Consider the following 18,554-nt stretch of genomic DNA (forward strand, 5'->3'; position numbering starts at 1 on the left):
TTTTCCTCCTGCAAGCACTGGAGGGACAGCTTGCTGAAGGACACCCCCAGAGGGCGGTCAGACACCCATCCCCCCGGTCTTTGTACAGCACCATCCCAGAACCCACAGAGTTCCTGAAACAGAGGTGAGACAGCTCCCTGTGCCTTGCAGTCTGTAGCCTGGCCAGGCAGTCCTGGGGGATTTGAGGTTAAATGGGATGCCAGAAGGGAAAAAAAAAAAAAAAAAAAGGGGAGGATTTCCCTATGGCTTTGGACATCAGCCCCAGTGCTGTGGATAAACAGGGCTGGCACAGCCTTGCTCTTGAAATGAAAGAAAATGAGTGTGGAGAGGGGCTGACCCGTGATTATTGTGCCCTGATTTCGAGCATCCCAGCTCCTAGGCTTGGGCTGAGCCCTGTCCTCAGTGCCCCTGTCCCCATGGGCCCCTTGGCTGCTCCTGGCCGAGCAGCTGGACTCTTGCCATGGTTTTATCTCTGCAGGATCCACCTCTGCTGCCAGAACACAGCCAAGAGCAAAATAAAAATGAAAAGCAAACATCCAAAGCTTTGCCACTCAAAGCAAAGGGGCAGTTGACCCTCCTGTTTTGTTTTTTTTTTTTCTCAATTTGGAGTGGTGTTTGTAGCAGGAGGCTCACCATAATTAGCCCTGGGGATCTCCGAGGGAGTAGGAAATCCATATTTCCTTGCTTTGCTCACTGTAAGGAGGTTACTTCACTAAATTGTTGTGGTTTGTAACGTCCTCCCCAGCCCTGTGTGGTCTGTGCAGCTCACACCAGGCCATGGGCATCGATTCTCAGGCCAGATGGGGGAAAGAGAATGAGAAGCCTTAATAATAATAATCAAATAATAATAATAATTTTAAAATCACCAAGGAAACTGTGCTGCAACGGCAACCTGATGGAATCAGGAGCAGAGGAGCTTGTCTTCCCCCCTGCCTACCTTCAGCCTCTTTTCCCAACCATCCCACCATCATCCCACCACCATTCCCACCACCATTGTTCTGGAAGGACAATGTCCAGGAGGTGCCATTTGCTGCTCAGACCACAGGAGGAGCCCTGGAGAACTCAGCTCCTGGCCAGCCGAGCATCCCAAACGAGCATTCCGTGTCCTGGGAAACCTCAGCTCTCTCACCTGGACGGGAAGGAAAAGTCCCTGGGTTTGAATTTCCTGGGGTGTGATGTTGCCCTAAGCAGAGAGGTGTGCTCTGGAAAGGGGGTGGATGGTGAGCTTGTGTCCCCTGCCCATAAAATAATTCCCTTTATTTGCTTCATCACCTCCACACGGGGATCTTGGGTCATTCCCAGGAGATTCCCGCAGGGCTTGGTAACGCCAGTCTCTGCGTCAGTAAAACCTGTTGTTCCTGCAGAGTTCATTTAGGGTTTGATTCGGTTTGGTATTTCCCCACTTCTGGCAGTCTTTTTGTTTTCCTTTTTCTTTCCTTTTTCCTTTTTCTGTTTTCAGAGGCAGAACAGGCAAAAACCAGGGGAGGCAAGGCCGGGGCAAAGAGCGGGAAGAGAAAGGGGACAGAATGTAATGGCTGACAAAATAAAACGACACCAACGGATTTATCTTTCCTTCTTTTTTTTTTTTTTTTTTTTTTTTTAAAGCCGTTAGGAAAAACGCGACGAATATTCCCTTTTCAAGGCTGCCTGGTGAGAAATATGTCAAAAATTTCCCGGAGCAAATGGAACCCTCCCCACGCGATGATTCCTCAGCCCCGGCAGCCCCGGGCCTGGGGTTGCTGCTGCCAGGGGGAGGGAGATAACCGGGGCAGGAGGCCCGGGGTTAATCACCCTCTGATTGTGTCCATCCCGACCCCCTGACTCACAGCCCTTCCTGCTGACATCCCGCTTTTCCTGCGGGAAGGGTGATTAATGCCGCTCCTCCCCAGGGACGTTCCGGGCTGTCCCGGGTGATAAGGGGATGAGAGTCACCCGGGGGGCACTGGGACTCGGGATGGGGCGCTGGGGTGTGGGGCGTGGATTTTCCTGGAGGGTTTGTGGGGAAAATGGGGTTCCTGCTGTCAGAGGGCTGAGGGCTGTGCACAGTTTGATGGGGTGTAACAGCACGGGATGCTAGAGCAGAACAGAGAAAACTGAAATAATATAATGTAGTCAGTCAATGTTATACAAATATTAATATGCCATATAAATACAATGTAATTAATATAAAATAATATGTTATTAATACAGTACAACACAAATAAGATCAGAAATAAGATGTAATTCAATTAATATCATATTGTAAAACTAATGTAAGATACAGGTACTATCACTAATATAATACAATATTAATAGTATAGGAAGGTACAGTTATAAGAGATACAGTGTATATATACACTATAGTATAGGATAGAGCTTAATTAATACAATAGAATACAGTGATAGGAAGAGAAGAGAAGAGAAGAGAAGAGAAGAGAAGAGGAGAAGCAGATAATAATGTACTATAGAACAAACAGAATAGAAAAATATAATTATTAAACTGCTATGTCCCCAGGCAGGGACCTGCATGGTGCTGAGGATGCTTAATTGGCTGCTCATTAATTAAGAGCGTTCCTCGGGGCGGTTTGCCTGGCGGGAGCTGTGTCTGCAGGGCTCTGGGGACAGCAGGGCTGGGATGGGGACAATCAGCTTTCTGCACAGCCTCTCCCTGCTCTCCAGCCACAGTTGTCACCCCGGGCACAGCAAATACAGCGGCGGGGGGGTTGAGCTCAGCCCTGGAACAACACCCAGGAATATTTTTTTCCCCTTCTGACTCCTATTTTTTCGGTTAGCTCTTGGCCCGGGGCCAGGGAAAGCATCCGGTGCCGCTTCCCACAGGGATTAGGGTTGCCCCGGGCAGGGGCATGGTTCAGTGTGGGACTTCCCCTCCTCCTGTCACCTCTACCTGGTGCCACACCTTTACACCCTGTCCCACCCCTCTGGCTCTGCCCCAGGCCTGCACAGTTTCACTGACTGGGAGGTTGGGTTTGGGTTTTGTGTGGGTTGGTTGGTTTGTTGGTTTGGGGTTTTTTGTTTGGTTGGGGTTTTTTGATGTTTTGGGGTTTTTTTTGTTTTTTTGTTTTTTTGGGTTTTTTTTAGGTTTTTTTTGAGGATATTGCTGTTTCTAAGCACTACTGAAGGCAAACATCAATGACTGATACAATGGCACCATGGCAGTCACAGGTGATACGGGTTTGGGTCTTGGTGGCATGGAGGTTTTTTCCCATCTTTGTGACCCTTCCCCTTTTCAGGATGACCTTCCCTTGCTGGGGCATCTTCTGGAGGCAGCTCTGGCTACCTGCCATCCTGCAGCTTGAATTCACCCAGGGATTTCTGTGCCCAGTTACTGGCAGAAAAGCAGATTTCACCCCTCAAACAGAGCTACGCTGAAATCAACAAGATTGCTTCAGGGCTTGGACCTCACTCATGGGTTTAGGACCTTGCTTATGGGGTTACAACCTTGCTTGTGGTCTCAGGACATTTCTTGTGGGTTTAGGATCTCACTTGCGGATTTAGGACCTTGCTTATTTGGTTTAGGATCCAACCAAGACCATCCCAGTGCCCCCATGCCACAGGCTTGGCAGGCATGGAGTGAATGAATGGCCATTGCTCTGGGCAGGGGGTCTCAGAGACCCCACTGACTTCACCACACGTGGGATGAACACTGCCAGGGGACTCATTAGCACCATCCAGCACAGTGGGAAACACTTGATGTGGCCCACATGAAGAGGTTTTGGTTTTTGTTTTTTTGTTTTGGTCTTTTTTTAAAATTATTTATTTTTAATTTATTAAAAACCACTAAAGCCACGTTCTGCACTCATCTTTATTGGTGTTCCATCAGAAAAGCAATGTACAGCATTAGCCAAGGAGCTGTTGCTCTGTACAGAGCACCTCAGAGGTGTCACCAGCCAGCCCATCCTCTCTTGGCCCAGCAGGACTGTCCCAGGTCTTCCTTCCCTCAGCACCTCCTTCAGGAATGGGGAGAGGAGCTGCCCCAGGAGCTGCTGTGGGGCCACCTTGGGCAGGGATGGACATTCCCTTTCCTCTGAGACAGGGAACCTGGTCCCATCCCCGTTTGCTTTTAGGGATTCAACAGGCCCTGGGTAAGTCCCTAAGGAAGGACACGGATCAAAATGTTCCTGCTGGGTCTGTGGCAGGAAGGAAAGGAGCCCTGAGACCACCCAGGTGTAATTGCACCAGGGTGAAGGGTGCTACATCAAGAATATCCCAGTGGAGAGGAGCCCAGCTAAACCTGACAACAGATCAGTGCCTGGAGCCACTCCACGGGCAATCCCATACACTCACCCATCAGGGAGCAGGGGTACAGCTTCTACTGAGGAATAAACAGCACCTCCCAGATTTGTACCAGCTCTGAGCCCACATTTATGCTTCCTTTTCCCTTTTTCATACCCAACAGCTCACGGATACCTTAGCAAAAAAATAATAAAGCCTCTCCTGAGACTGTCAAGGTCTGGAGTCCCTGCAGGGCAGGAGCCTGGGGCTGTCTTTTCCCCGCTCAGCGCTGTCCCGCTGGTGCCGATGGCAGGATGAGGCTTTGCTTCATTTATTCCTGGGTTCGCTGCCCTGCCGGAGCCCAGACAGGGCAGGAATTTTCTGCAGGATTTCCAAGAATGCCACGGCTGCCGTTCAGTGCTTCTCCCGGCCGCTGCTCGGAGAGAAGGAGGAGCGGGCAGAGCATTAAAAACATTTCTGCCAGCTACGCTTTCCTGCCTTGTTTTGCTTTGGCGGGTTTGTTGTTTGCTTTTCGTTTTTTAGAATTATTATTATTATTATTATTTTACAGTGAAGACGGAAAAAAAAAATAAACCAAGCAAAACCAACAGGCAGGAAAGGGTTTTCCTCCCCACATGGAAGAACAGGATGCAGGTCGCTGCCTTCAGCAAACTCCTTTGTGTTCAGTTCCCATTTCTGTAGCAATTAAGTCTCAAGGAGACAATAAAATCAGCAAAACCTTCAGGAAACACATTTACCCTACAAATCACATCCCTGTTCTTCCCTAGCACCATCCCATTTCGTAGGGCACGGGTAAATAAAGATGCAAGAGCTGCGGGATGGGGAGCAGCCCCTCCCCCCTCATATTTTTTGGGGAGGTTTCATGGTGAAACACTGAGGAGGCTTCGTTGTCAGGAGAATAAAGAGCTCTCTGAAGTGAGGTACCTGAAGAGTAATCCCAAGAAAGCCTTTTGTCTGAAGCGGGGTTACAAAGTTTCATAGGGAATAATTAGGCAAAATACAGCATCCAGTGTGTTACTCACAGGGGGAGGGACGGAGAAAGTGCTCAGCCTGACCCGAAGGGATTTCAACCCCATTTCAGGCAAACCCGAGGGCTGGCTGAGGGCAAAGGACCGGGAGACTGCGGGGACAGGGCCGGGGAGCTGCTGCTGTCCCATGTGGGCATCCCAAACACAGGGAGAGGAGAGGGAATAAGAAATTAAATTAACCCATTTCCTTCAAGACAGATCAATAATTGTAATTTGCTCTTTTTAAGCAGGGTGAGGTCCTGCTGAGGAGCAGCCCCGGCTGGTAAATTCAAGCCCAAGGCGTCCCAGGCTGGCAGCGCTGTCCCCGTTAACCCTTCCCTGCACGGTTTACAAACCCCAGCACTGCTTGGGGCTGCCTTCCCCCTGCCCCAGCACCCAGACCTTCCTTTGGGGGGCAGATCAGCTCCCGCTCTGCAAGGAGCCCCAGGACAGGCTCCCGGATACCCTAACCCGTGCTGAACAGACAGCATCACACCCTCCCTTTCATTTTTAACTTTTAATTTCAACCCTCCCCCCCGCCCTCACTCTGCCTGCCCCCTCTCAGCTCCCCAAGGTGCCGTTACCTGCGCTCTCCTCCCACCCCACGGCTCTCGGGCTGCTCGGGCACCCAGCAGTAGCTGTCTGCTGCGTTTTTAGCTGGCCGCTTCTCCCTTTTGGCTGCCCTCCTCTTGCAAGCCAGCAGGGCCAAGGCGAAGGCCAGCAGCAGCAGGATGGCTACCAGGCTGCCCAGGATGTAGTAGAGGAGCAGCCGGGGGCCATCGGCACTGTGCTCAGGGCCAGAAGCTGACCCTCCTGCCGTGGGGGCCGGCGGTGTCACCCCGAAAGGGATGCCCAGGGTCTGGGGAATGCCCGTGGTCCGCGGGAGGACGCCCGTGGTCCGTGGGGCACCCGCGGTCTGGAGGATGCCCGTGGCCCGGGGGACGCCCGGGGTGCCGCTGGGGTGCCCCGCGGGCTCCTCTCCGGCGGTGGGTGCAGCACGGCAGCCCCGTCCGTCCTCCTCTGGAAGGAGCCCGGCAGGACAGAGGCACTCGAAGCCGCCGGGGAAGTTGCGGCAGGGCCCGGGGCAGGGATCCCGCAGGCACTCATCCACGTCCAGGCAGGAGTCGCCGCTGCGGTGGTAGCCGTGCCGGCAGGCGCAGCGGAAGGAACCGGGGACGTTGAGGCAGAGCTGGGGACAGGCGTCTGGCCGGGCACATTCGTCCTCATCGCGGCACTGGTGGCTACCGGGCCCCGCTGGCCGGTAGCCGGGCCGGCAGAGGCAGACGAAGCTGCCGGGCGTGTTCTGGCACTCGTGCTGGCAGGGCCCGGACAGGCACTCGTCCACATCCACGCAGGTCCGGCCGTCCCCGGCCAAGGTGTAGCCGTCTGGGCAGCCGCACTGGAAGCCGTCGGGCAGCGTCCGGCAGGTCCCCGGGCAGGGGTTGGGGTGACAGGCGTCTCGGGGCAGGCAGGAGGCCATGTCGGCAGCCAGGGTGTAGCCGGGGTGACAATCGCAGCGCCGGGGCTCCCCCGGCTCCTGCAGGCAGCGGTGCTGGCAGCCCCCGTTGCGGTGGGAGCAGGTGGCGGGGCAGAAGGGGCCGGGGGGGTCCCAGGCGAAGCTCCCGTCCTCCAGGGGCCCCTTGCAGACGGCGAAGAAGGAGGAAGCGCTGTTCTCCTGGCAGTCGGCCTCGGCCAGCGTGCCGAAGGGGGCGGCTGCCAGCCGGGGGCTGCGGACCCCGAAGGGGGTGGTGTAGGAGACCCGGCCGGGCCCCGGCAGCGGCAGCGGCCCGCACATCCCCCGGAAGATGAATTTGCAGAGGAAGGCGGGCAGGGGGCCCCGGCAGGGCCGGTCAGCCCAAACCCCCAGGCCGGAGGGTCCGTCGGGCTGCAGACCCACGCAGCGGGAGCTGAGGCAGGTGACCGCGGGCTCCGACAGCCACGCCGTGTAATTCCCGGCTTCTCCTCCGCCAGCCCAGGAGAAACCCCGCAAAGGCTCCTGCGGCTGCACGCACCGACCCCGGGAGAGCCACAGCCCGATCCAAGCCGGGCCGGGCCGGCCGGCGGCCGCCATCAGCTCCTGCAGGCGCCGGGCCTCGGCGGGGCTGCGAACCGGAGCCAGGCTGCCCCCGTTGATCCGGCACCGCTCCTGGGCCGCGTTCCAGCCCAGTTCGGCTCGGTGCAAGGTATAACAAGCGGTACCGGCGCACATCACCTCGACGTCCTCCTCCCCGGAGCCCGGCGCTGGCAGCAGCAGCAGGAGAAGCAGCCGAGCGATGCTCATCCCGCCAGCTGGACGGACGGACCGACGGACGGACGGAGCGGACGGGCCGCTGGCTCCTCACATCCCCCCGTCCCACCGCATCCTGTGCGGCCGAGTCTCCTATTTATCACCGGAGGCTCCGGCTTCCTGTAGCGTGGCTCCGGCTGCTTGTTGACGGCCCCGGTGCTGCTGGGCTCCCCATCCTCCCCTGCCCCCCCGGGTCCTCGCTCCCATCCCAAGGCTCGGAGGGGACAGGGTGGCTGCGGCCCGCGACGCTTTTCTGCCAGGCTCCTGCACTTTTTTTTTTTTTTTTTTTTTTTTGTGGTTTCCACAGGCTTAATCTACTCGCTCAGCCGGCAAGATGATGTTTTCTAAGCCCTTATAGGGCCCGGTCGTTTCCAAGCATTGCTAAAAGGGTAAAAAACAAAACAAAGCAAAAACCCAAACCCTCACGCAAAAACAAGAAGCCGTGGGATCCCTCGCTACCGGCTTCTAGAAGAAACAGAATATTTGGCACGGTGTCTCAGGCACACGCTACATTTCCAGCGCATTTTTCTCCTTCTTCGTGTGCTTTAAATAGACGGAGAAGCCCTGAAATAGGAGCTGGGTCGTGGGAAGGACCGGACGGAGCCAAGCTCGGCCGGGCCCCGGTACCAACCCGTCTGTGCCAGGGCTACCGCTGGCCCGGGGGCTACCCCAGCCTCAGGCGGGTTCTGCTGTGATGCTCCGAGCTGATGACCCGCGGGTCACTTGAGCCCGGTTCCGTGTGGGGAGAGGCTCAGCTGGGCTGGGCTGGTGTCGGGGGCCAGCAGGGAAAGGGCAGAGCCATTAATTCTGCACACTGAAGTTTAAACAAATCTTAACGGTGCTAAAACCCCTACAAGGGCTAGAGGAGACTTCTCTGCAACAGGGTGGAAGGATCCAAAAGCATTTTTGCAGCGTGATTGACATTTAAATATTTTAAAATATTTAAATTAAATATTGGCCGGTGCAGAGTTTGCTGTGCTTATCCTTTTTTTTTACCAGGTGATGCCAAGAAGCACCACAGTGACTTCTGCCCATCTGAGCCCCACCACCCCAGGCATGTCCTGGTTTGGCCTCATCCTTTTTTATTTTACTGTAAAGCTGTCCTTTCCAGAGAGATTCCTGCCCCCAGGGAGGTCAGGATGGTGACAGCGTGGTGCAGGGGGAAGCTTCCTGGGCTGCCCTGAAGAAGGCTGCAGGAGAGAGAGGCTCTCCAGATGTGCTGCTGGGAGAGCAAAGAAGCAAAAAGTGAGTGAGTTTAGCAAAAACCTAATCCCAGTTCCCTTGCTGCTGGGCTGCCAAGCCTCCTGCATCCCAGGGCCTTCTCCTGGAGTTTCCATCTCACAGCACAGGGACTGGAGCTGGGTTTGGGTCTCAGCTCATCTGAAGGTTACAAAGACCTCGGGTGTAAAGGAGAAGGGTGAAGGATCTGGAGCCCCATCACCAACCTTTCCTTTGGGTCAGCACCCAAACCCAAACAACTGCCTTGGGAGGAAAAAACATCCCCTGGTGCCACCCCAGATTGGTTTTCTCCCTGATTTTCCTACTGGAAGAAATGGGGGGAATTTTCTTTGGAGGGCTCAGCACAAAAGCTTTGGCTCTCTGCTCAACGTGTCTCTGCTTTTATAAAAACACTGCTGGGGTTCCTCCCTCCAGCTGAATGGTCAGGCAGGGGCCAAGGGGCTCCCCTGATTATTTGTTACACCTCAGATGAGCAATTTTTGTCCAAAAACCTGGCCTGTTCCAGCTATAGCTCTGCTGGACCTTTCCAAGCTGGGGTTATGGACAAACCCAAAAACATTTTAAACCAATTTCTAGGTGCATATCTCACTCCAGCAGAGCAATTAATTAACTGCTGGTGATGCTCTTCCTGAGGGTGTGTGTGAGGTCTAACCAAGGCAGGGCTCTTGTCTGAGGGAAATTCTTTTTCAAGACCGTGGTGTCAGATCCTTTGATTTGCAGGAATAAAGCCAACAACTTTTTGCAGTGGCTTTTTATTTATTTTAGTAAACGTAATCTTCCTGCTGGAGCTTTTTACAGCCTGGTTACAATTTCGTGTCCAGGAAACCTCCCCCTCCCCCCAGCTTTTTAGTGAGATCTTCATCTGTGAAGCTTCTGCTGATATTTTTACCCACAGTTTTGGCAAGAGAGGATTGTTCAGTAACTTAAAAATGCTTCATGATTCTATTGTTTTTTATAAGTATGCCATGATTTTTAGATTTTCTTCTCAGTTGGACTGATGGAAAAATCAATCACAGCCCTGGTTCCCAATTTAAGAGGGGTTTTGTTTCTCATCCCCCAGGGCTGGACACGTCTATAAACCCCTGCTTCAGATAAAAATCAGACCCAAATTATCTTCTGGAGAGCAGAAATCTTGCCGAATGGCACGCTGCACTTACAAAAAAAAAAAAATAAAAAAAAAAAATATATATAAAGTTAAATTAAAAAAAAAATATAAAATCAGCTTGTTGAAGGAACTGGTTAAAAAAAAATGTTTCTGCCAGGCCAAAGAAGGAAACATGCACTGTCTGCCTGTGGCTGTTTGTGCAAAGGCCCAAGGCTGGGACAAGGGACAATGGGGCCAGGGGGGGGACACCTGCACCAGCAGCAGCCTGAGAAGAATTGGAGGAACTGAGCTTCCCCTGGGGACCTCCTGGAGGCCACAGCCCCAGGGTGGGGGTGCAGAGCATCGGGTGGTGAGGAGCACCCCACATGCACTGGGCAGGATCTTGGGGGGTGGCAGTTTGGGGATAGAGAATTGGGGGGGGAATTTGGGCAATTTGGGGCTGGGTTGGCTCCTGCTACTGCCCAGCACCAGCACTGGAGGGGCTGCTGTGTTCTGGCACGAGTGCACTTCAGGTTATTTGAGTCATATTTATATATATTTATCTTACAACGTTCCACACACACGTCAGGACTTTTTCCACAGACTGCTCCAATTTGCCTGCATTTTGTCACCTCCAGGGGTGTCAGGATTCTGCTGGGTCCCCCTGAGGAACAGCACACACCACAAACCCTCCCGGGGCTCTTTGCAGGGGCCTTTTACACAGGGAAAGCCAAATTCTCCCTGTGAGCAAAGGCAGCCAGGGCAGGTTTAGAGGAAAAAGCAAATGAGAACATTTCATGTTCCTTGGTGCTCAGCACCAGCTTTGTGGTGCTTTCCCCAGGTGGCTGTGGCAGGGCAGGGGGAGCAGTGAGGAGGGGTCTGCACCTTGCTGCAGCAGCATCCAGGCAGGATGGAAAAGCCCCAGCAAGAGGACCATTCCTAGAGCAGGCTCCAGGAATCCCCAGCCACCCGGATCCAGGTGCCTGTGAGCAGCCAGGCTTTGTTAAAATAAATCAAAAATTATCAGCTGCTGAGATGAAAGGCAGCCCCATGAGGAGGGCACTTCCCTCTCCTCCCAGCCTCTCCGTCCCTTTTATCCCCACAGGCTGGGGCCAGACACTGCTGCTTGTCCCTCTTCATTTGTCTTGCTTTTTATTTTCTTGCTTGCTTTTTTTTTTTTTTTTTTTTTTTTTTTTTCCCCTGTGCTGCAGACAATGCTGCCCAAATCATCAGGCTGCTGGGTTTTTTCATTATTATTATTAAAAAACAAAACAAAACAAAACAAAAAAACCCCACAGCTTTGTGAGCCAACCCAAGTGATCACTGGAGTCAGGAAGAATTATTCTGTGGTCCTTGGCCAGTTGGCTGTGGGCAGGGAGTGTGCAGCTCCTGTGCCAACCTGTGCTGCCCCTCTGAGGAAACCTCTGCTTGCCTGGGATGCTTTTTCACCTTCAGAAAGTCCTTCTTCCCCTCCTCCAGAGGAAGGAATCACTGGGAGCCAGCAGCAGTCTGCTCTGGTTTCCATCTCCCTCTGCTCAGGGAAGGAGCTGCCTTTTCCCAAGCAGATGAAACCCTGGCTGTGTCCACCCTGGCTCGGAGAGGTGACATCCAGCTGGCCACCTGGGCCTCCTGCGTGGCCACCAAGCCAGGGAACCTCTGCCACACAGACCCAAGGGAAGGTTGGGCATCCCCAGGTCTCCCCGTGTCCTGCCTGGTGGAAAACTGCACGGGAACACCAATCCCACACCCCAGCAATGCCTGGAGCACCTGAGACTCATAAATAATCATCTGGGTTTGAGCTGTGGTCCTAGCAGAGCTCTGGAGATTCAGAAATTCACCCTGGGTAACACATCTGCCCAGGACAAGGACCGTGGCACAGGGATCTCCCCAGGGATGGGACTGGAGCCAAACTGGGGTAAATTCCAATGGATTTGTCCTCCTGCTGCTCTCGGCAGTTTTAGTGGGGACAGGACCAGGTTTTGTCTCCCTGGGCTGAGGAGGACAAAAAGGGGAGGAAAATGAAAACCCAGGTGGTGAGGACAGGATGGAGGCATCCAGATTCATAAACTGACCCCTTCTCACTCATTCTGTGGCCTGCATTTGTTTCCCTGGGGAGGGGTTTCCCATGTAAACTCTGTCTGTCTCCAGTGGTGGCTGGGGAAGGGCTCCAAAATGTTATTTTTTATGGAGTTGGTTCCCCAGTCAGATGGGTGGCTGGAGGGGAGGTGGTTCCCAGGGTTCTGCCCTCTCTCAGCCAGCCCAGTGCTGCTGATGGATCTGTACAAGATCTGTACATTTTGGGGGGGCAGCACCTGCTTTGGCAGCCTCGCTCCCAGGGCTGTCAGTTCTGGGGTCTGCACTTGCTTTTCTGTTTATAAAGGATTTTGCTGCTGTTATTTACCTGCAGAGCAGGCAAACCAAGGGGGCCTGAGCTGGAATTTGGGCTCTGCTCTGGCTGGTTTGGCACCTACCCAGAGAAATGAAAAAATATCTGTCATCCACCTGAGTTCTGTCTGAACCAGAGGTGAGAGGGCAGTGGGAGGGTTTCCATCTGCAGCTGGGAGGTCCTGAGCCCCTCTGCAGGCAGCAGCTCCATGGCCAAACTTCTGAGTGCCCATGGGGAGCATCTGCCCTGTCCCTGTCCCTGTCCCTGTCCCTGTCCCTGTCCCTGTAGGACAGATCAGCCCCGTGAGTGTGTGTACATAGATGTATCTCTGCTCAAAGTCCTGGCCATGGAGCTGTGTCTTTTTAAGTGAAGAAAAAAAGAAAAAAAAAGGAAAAAAAAAAAATTTAAAAAAGGTGCTTTTTGGATCCAGAATGTCTTCTGGGGGCTGTTCTGAAAAGCTTTTCAAACACGATGTTTCCTGCATTCCAGCAGCTCCCCAGGAGCCTGGAAAAGAAGGTTAGAAATGGGATAGTTTGACTGACAGATGCTGGATGAAATCCAAGGGGCCATGCCCAGAAGTGTTACTGACCTGACCCCATGCTGAACCCCAGCACCAAAATGGGAAGATCCAGGGGGGCTCAGGCCACGTTTCCCACATCCACACCAAGAATCTGGAGGGCTTGCTGCCCTCTGCCAGGAATTCTGCCCCTGGCCCCGTGCCCTAAGCAATAATTCCCAGTGAAATCGTGGGTTTTCCTGCTTTTACTGAAAAGGGGTTTCTGGTTTCTGCCACTCAGGAGGGCTCTGGGGAGCTGCTCCCCTCTGCCTCCCCTCTGCATGAGGAGGACGCTTCCCCCCTGCCCCCACAGATAACCCCATTCCCCTGACCTGGGATCAACCCTGCAAGGTGGGGATGGGCAGGGTCCCACCCAGCTGCTCCCAGTTTGCTGCTGGCCCAGACCGGTGCCTGTCCCCTCACAGCTGCACAGGAGGCTGGGCAGGGAGCCTGTGCTGGTGGCATCTCTGGAGCCAGGCTCAGGACAGGACATCAGGGGACAGTTTGTGTCCCCTTTGGGGCAGAGCTGACTGCAGACCCCAGGGAGCAGCCCGGGGTAAGTTGGGCACTTGTGCTGCCCACATCACCCCCCCACTGCTGTCACCCCACTGCCACCCCCCTGCCACCCCACTGCCACCCCATTGTCATCCCACTGTCACCCCCCCACTGCCACCCCACTGCCACCCCACTGTTACCCCACTGCCACCCCACTGCCACCCCATTGTCATCCCACTGTCACCCCCCCACTGCCACCCCTCTGCCACCCCACTGTTACCTCACTGTCACCCCCCCACTGCCACCCCACTGTCACCCCATTGTGACCCTACAGCAACCCCAATGTCACCCTACAGCCACCCCACTGTCACTCCACTGTTACCCCACTGCCACCCCCCCACTGCCACCCCACTGCCACCCCACTGTCACCCCATTGTCACCCTACAGCCACCGCAATGTCACCCTACAGCCACCCCACTGTCACTCCACTGTCACCCCCCTGCCACCCCCTGCCACCCCACTGCCAGCCCCTGGGCAGGAGCAGCCTCTCCTGAGGTTCCCTGGGGTTGCTGCCCCCTCAGGGGTTGGGGGGATGAGGCAGCCCCCGGCCCTGCTCCTCAGGGTTTGCTGAGCACCAGGGGGTCCTGGTGCAGCCCCTCCTGCCCCTGCTCCTGGGGGCTCTCACACCCCCTTCTTCTCTGGGCTCTGCTTCAAGCAGGGCTCCAAATCCAGCTCCTCCTGGCCCTACAGACTTGGGGTGAGGATTTGGGACAGCAGTAAGGGATGTGCTGCAGGTTCTTCAGTGGGCTGGGGGAGCTCCCTGGGGAGGGGTTGGGGTTGGGGTTGGCTCAGGGGGTGCTGGAGCTGCTGGTGGGCAACGGCCTCAAGCTGCTCAGGGAAGGCTTAGATTGGATATCAGGAACAATCTCTCCCTGGAAAGGGTTGTCAGGGCTGCCCAGGGCAGGGCTGGAGTCCCCATCATCCCTGGAGGGGTTTCAGAGCCTGGAGATGTGGGGATGAGGGACATGGGATGGAGATGCTGAGGGACACGGGGTGGGGGTGGCCCTGGCAGGGATGGGTTGGACTGGGTGAGCCCAAAGGTCTTTTCCAACCCAACCCGTTCCAGTTTCTTTGCTGGGGCCCCAGAAAATGAGTTGCCTGCTGCTGGCCAAGCCCTGCTGGTATCTGGGGTTGTTGTGCAGAACGTGCTGCTTGGGACAGCACGAGGGGAAACGGGGCCCCAGCCATGGATTGGTTTAATTTTTTTTTATTTTATTTTTTAATGTGCTCCCAGCTGTACAGCAACAACAACAACAACAAAAAAATAAAATAACCCCAGCGTGGCGTTTGCCTCGTGCCTCAGTGTTTCTGCAAGCTGCTGGCAGAGCCCAGGTCAGAGTGCTCAGGCAGGGGTTGCCTTTAACTGCAAACAGATTGGGAAAGAAATGCTTCCCAAAACCAGCACCAGGGGAAAGGAGGAGCCTGGTGCAGGGTCCTGAGGGGGGGTCTGGCTGCTGGGTACTGCAGGGAAGTTGTGTGGCTTTATTTAATGCATTTAATTTAATTTAATTTATTTAATTTAAATAATAAGTTATTTATTTAACTCCCCTTGCTAAAGGAGAAGAAAACAAGAATAACTTAAAAAATAAATAAAAATAATGAAATAAATGTCTTCTAGCTCAGCCGATGGGAAAGCCCAGCACCCAAAGCTTCTGCCCTGTACTGGTCTGGGCAGGTCGTTACTGGTTAATGGGGCACAACTGGGCCAGCAGCTGCTGGAGCTGGGGAGTGCCCAGGCACTGAGGAGGAGGCTGGGGGGCTCCTGCTGCTCTTTGGGGTCTGGTGTGCTCCCCAAGGTTCCAAACCAGCTCATGATGGCTGGAAAAATCTTTTCTGGTGTGACTGCCCAGCTGTGGTGGTGTTGGTGGAGTCAGCACCCACCTGGATGGAAGGAAACGGTGAGTGAGGAGGGGAAGGAGCAGCTCCCCCCCCTCCCCCCCTGAGCATCAGCACAGGATGGAGCTCTCATCATTTCTCTTTTTCTAGAGGAGATTTGCTGTTTGCACGGCAGTCCTCATTTGTGGGCTTTTTAAAAAAAATTATTATTTTTCATTTTTTCATTTTTTAATTTTTCGTTTTTATTTTTAATTTTTTTTTCATTTTTTCATTTTTCTTATTTTATTATTTTACCACTTTATTTAGAAATTTTTCTTTTTTAATTTTTAAATTTTTTTATTATTCATTTAAGCCTGCCAGTGTGCAGTTTAAGGACCTTTATCTGTTTGTGGGCTCTTGCTGCTGTCAGCATTTCTCCAGCCCTGGAGCAGCTCCCAGGCTGCAGGCTGGGGGAGGATCTGGGTGGGTTTTGAACCTTCCTGACACCAGAGGCACCTGGGCTGTGTTATCCCCCCAGGCCCCCCTGTTCCCTGCCCTGTTTTTACAGCTCTGGGTGGAGCTGCTCAGCGTGGGCTCCCACCTGGGTGGGCTGGGACTGCCTCCTGCTCTTCAGCATCCCCAGCCAAAAGTGGATTTTCCACCTATTTCTGGGCTGCTGCTCAGCCACGAGCACCTCCAGACGTTCCCGTCATCAAACTGAGCTGGTTTGGATCCCCTGCAGGTAAAACCCGAGCTGCTCTTGCCCTGATTCTGCTCCCTGGGGCTGGGTGCTCCTCCTGGCCCTGCTCCCCTACACCCAACATCCTGGGAGCATCCCCTGGTGCCGGGTCTGGTGCTGAGCTGGCAGCACCCAGGGGCACAGCCAGGGGCTCTGGAGCATCCCCTGTGAGCAAAGCAGCACCAGGGGCCGGGGCAGAGCTGGCAGCTCTGAGCTGGGAGCTCCTGGTGGCTCTGGTGACAGCCGGGTGGTGACATCCATCCCCGGGATCCCGGTGTCTGAGATGCCTGGAGGCACAGGAGGGATGATGGAATGGCCACCAGACGCTGCTGGAGGTGGGGTCAGGACACAGTCACTGCCTTGGGGCTGGGATTGTCCCCAGGGCAGGTGCTGGGAGGCAGAGGAAGCCTGAGCTCTGGTGCTCCTCTCCTCCGAGGGGTTTTGGCACCGTGGCCCTGGTGCAGGAGGGCTGGGGGTGCTGGGCTGGGGGTGCTGGGCTGGGGGTGCTGGGCTGGGGGGTGCTGGGCTGGGGGTGATGGGCGGGGGGTGATGGGCTGGGGGGTGCTGGGCTGGGGGGTGCTGGGCTGGGGGGTGCTGGGCTGGGGGGTGCTGGGCTGGGGGTGCTGGGATGGGGGGTGGTGGGTGGGGGGTGCTGGGCTGGGGGTGTTGGGCTGGGGGTGATGGGTGGGGGGTGCTGGGCTGGGGGTGCTGGTTCCACACAGGGAGAGGGGAAGGCTCAGACTGGGTGCCAGGAAGGGATTCTTGACCCTGGCCCAGGTTCTCCATCACTGGAGACCATCCAGACCTGGGCTGGTTGTTCACTGGAGGGCTTTAAAAAAGTCCCTTCCCACCCAAACCATTCTGGGATTCTTGCCCACCCTCTCCCCCAGCACAGCTCCAGCTCAGGGTGGTCCCAGGGGGTGGTCAGAGCCTCCTGTGCTTGGATCCTGCCTGTTCAATCTGTGTCTGCATTTCAGTCCAACCTCTGATCATCTCTGGCTGCCTGATAAATCCCATCGTGCCACCAAGTTTAACTCTGGGGGTTTGGGGCTTTGGTTTTGTTTTGTTTTTAAAAAAGTGATATTAGGAGTTCACCAAAAGCAGCTGGAGCTGCAGACTCAGGAAGGAGAACCCCAAGGGGCCTCCCTGCCATGGTGCTGCTGGCTGAGCACCCAGGGATGTGAACCCCTGCTAGAAGTGTTGATCCCAGTGGAAAATCAGAAATTCTGAGCCTGCTGGGGGGTTGCAGTGGTTCAGGTCATAGATGAGGTGCTCTTCCCAGGCTCTCTGCACGTGGAAGGTCTGGACTGTTGCTGGAATATCAGGAATACAGAAATGACCTGGCAGCAGCAGGGCCACCAAGAAAATTAGGGAGTTCTTACTCTGGTCAAGCTTCCTGAGCTCCTTCTGGGCACCCTTTGATTCCCTGCAGAAGGCTCAGATCCCCAGGGAATGGGAGTGAGCAAGAATTTGTCCTGGGAATCCTCCTGGGAATGGCACTCATTGCCTGGGAGCAGGAGCAGGGGGAGCACCAGGATCCCAAGGGAAGCTTTGCCTCCTAACTTGTCCTTGGAGTGCTTCTTTTTGTTTAAATATTCTTTTATTTTGACCCCTGTCCTCAGGTGCCTGCAGTGCCTGGAGGCTGAGCCCTTGCCATGGGTGGGAGCAGCTTTAGGGAGACAAGAGGAATAAATCAGAGCTGTTCCCTGAGGGATGCTCTGGGAGGGGGAGCAAAATTCTGCAACAAATACTTCTGGGTTCTGTTGTGGCAGGGGGGAAGGTGAAGAAGAGGACAGGCTTAGAAAAAAAAAAAACAAACAACAAACCAACATAAAAATAACCTAGCAACCCCTCCTTTTAATTTCAGCAGGAGATTTAGGGCTGTTGCTGTTGGAGTCCCCCCAGGACACCTGGCTGGGGTGCACACCCTCTGGCTGCACAAATAAACGTTGGGAATTCTGTGGCCAAATGATCCCAGCCATCTGGGATCTTGGAGCCTGGAGAAGTCCCTGCCAGGGGTCATTGCCTGGGATCTGCCTGCCTGCTCTGGACTTCCATCCTCCCCCTTGGATGCTGGGGTGGGATGGGATGGATGGGATGGGATGGGATGGGATGGGATGGGATGAATGGGATGGGATGGGATGGGATGGGATGGATGGGATGGGATGGGATGGGATGGGATGGGATGGGATGGATGGGATGGGATGGGATGGGATGGGATGGGATGGGATGGATGGGGTGGGATGGGATGGATGGGATGCTGGGGCAGGGGGAGCCAGGGTTTGGGTGCCAGCACCCTGGGATGGGCTCCTCAGCTCCCAGTGCTGCAGAAAATTGCTGCTGAATCCCCTGTGAGTCCTGAGTTTCACAACAGAGCCTGCTGTGGTGAGCCACGAGATCACTTGGCAGGGTTTTGGGGTGCAGCTTGGGATTCTCCCCTGTCAGCAGCACAGGCTGGGCAGGGTTTCCATCTTGTCTCATCCCCTTGGCTGCCTGCAGTATTTATTTTTATTTTTTTCCCCTTGGAGCAAGGGAATAAAGGTTATTAAATACTCACAGCAAGGACTGTGAAGTACTGGCACGTGCCTGCTCTTTGGAGCCTGCAGCAGCCCTTGTGCAACCCTGGGCTTTGCTAGGTTGTTTTTTTAAAAAA

General features: G+C 54.6%; 1 protein-coding gene across 1 annotated transcript; it reads right to left on the reverse strand.

Annotated features, from left to right (window-relative positions):
- Positions 1–3,788: 3,788 nt before the first annotated feature.
- Positions 3,789–7,657, reverse strand: CD93 (CD93 molecule). Its single transcript, XM_071738795.1, has one exon. It carries the CDS (start codon positions 7,519–7,521, stop codon positions 5,821–5,823), a length of 1,701 nt encoding a protein of 566 aa, XP_071594896.1. The 5' UTR covers positions 7,522–7,657; the 3' UTR covers positions 3,789–5,820.
- Positions 7,658–18,554: the final 10,897 nt, after the last annotated feature.

This window comes from Heliangelus exortis, chromosome 3 (genome assembly GCF_036169615.1).
Source record: "Heliangelus exortis chromosome 3, bHelExo1.hap1, whole genome shotgun sequence".
NCBI lineage: Eukaryota > Metazoa > Chordata > Aves > Apodiformes > Trochilidae > Heliangelus > Heliangelus exortis.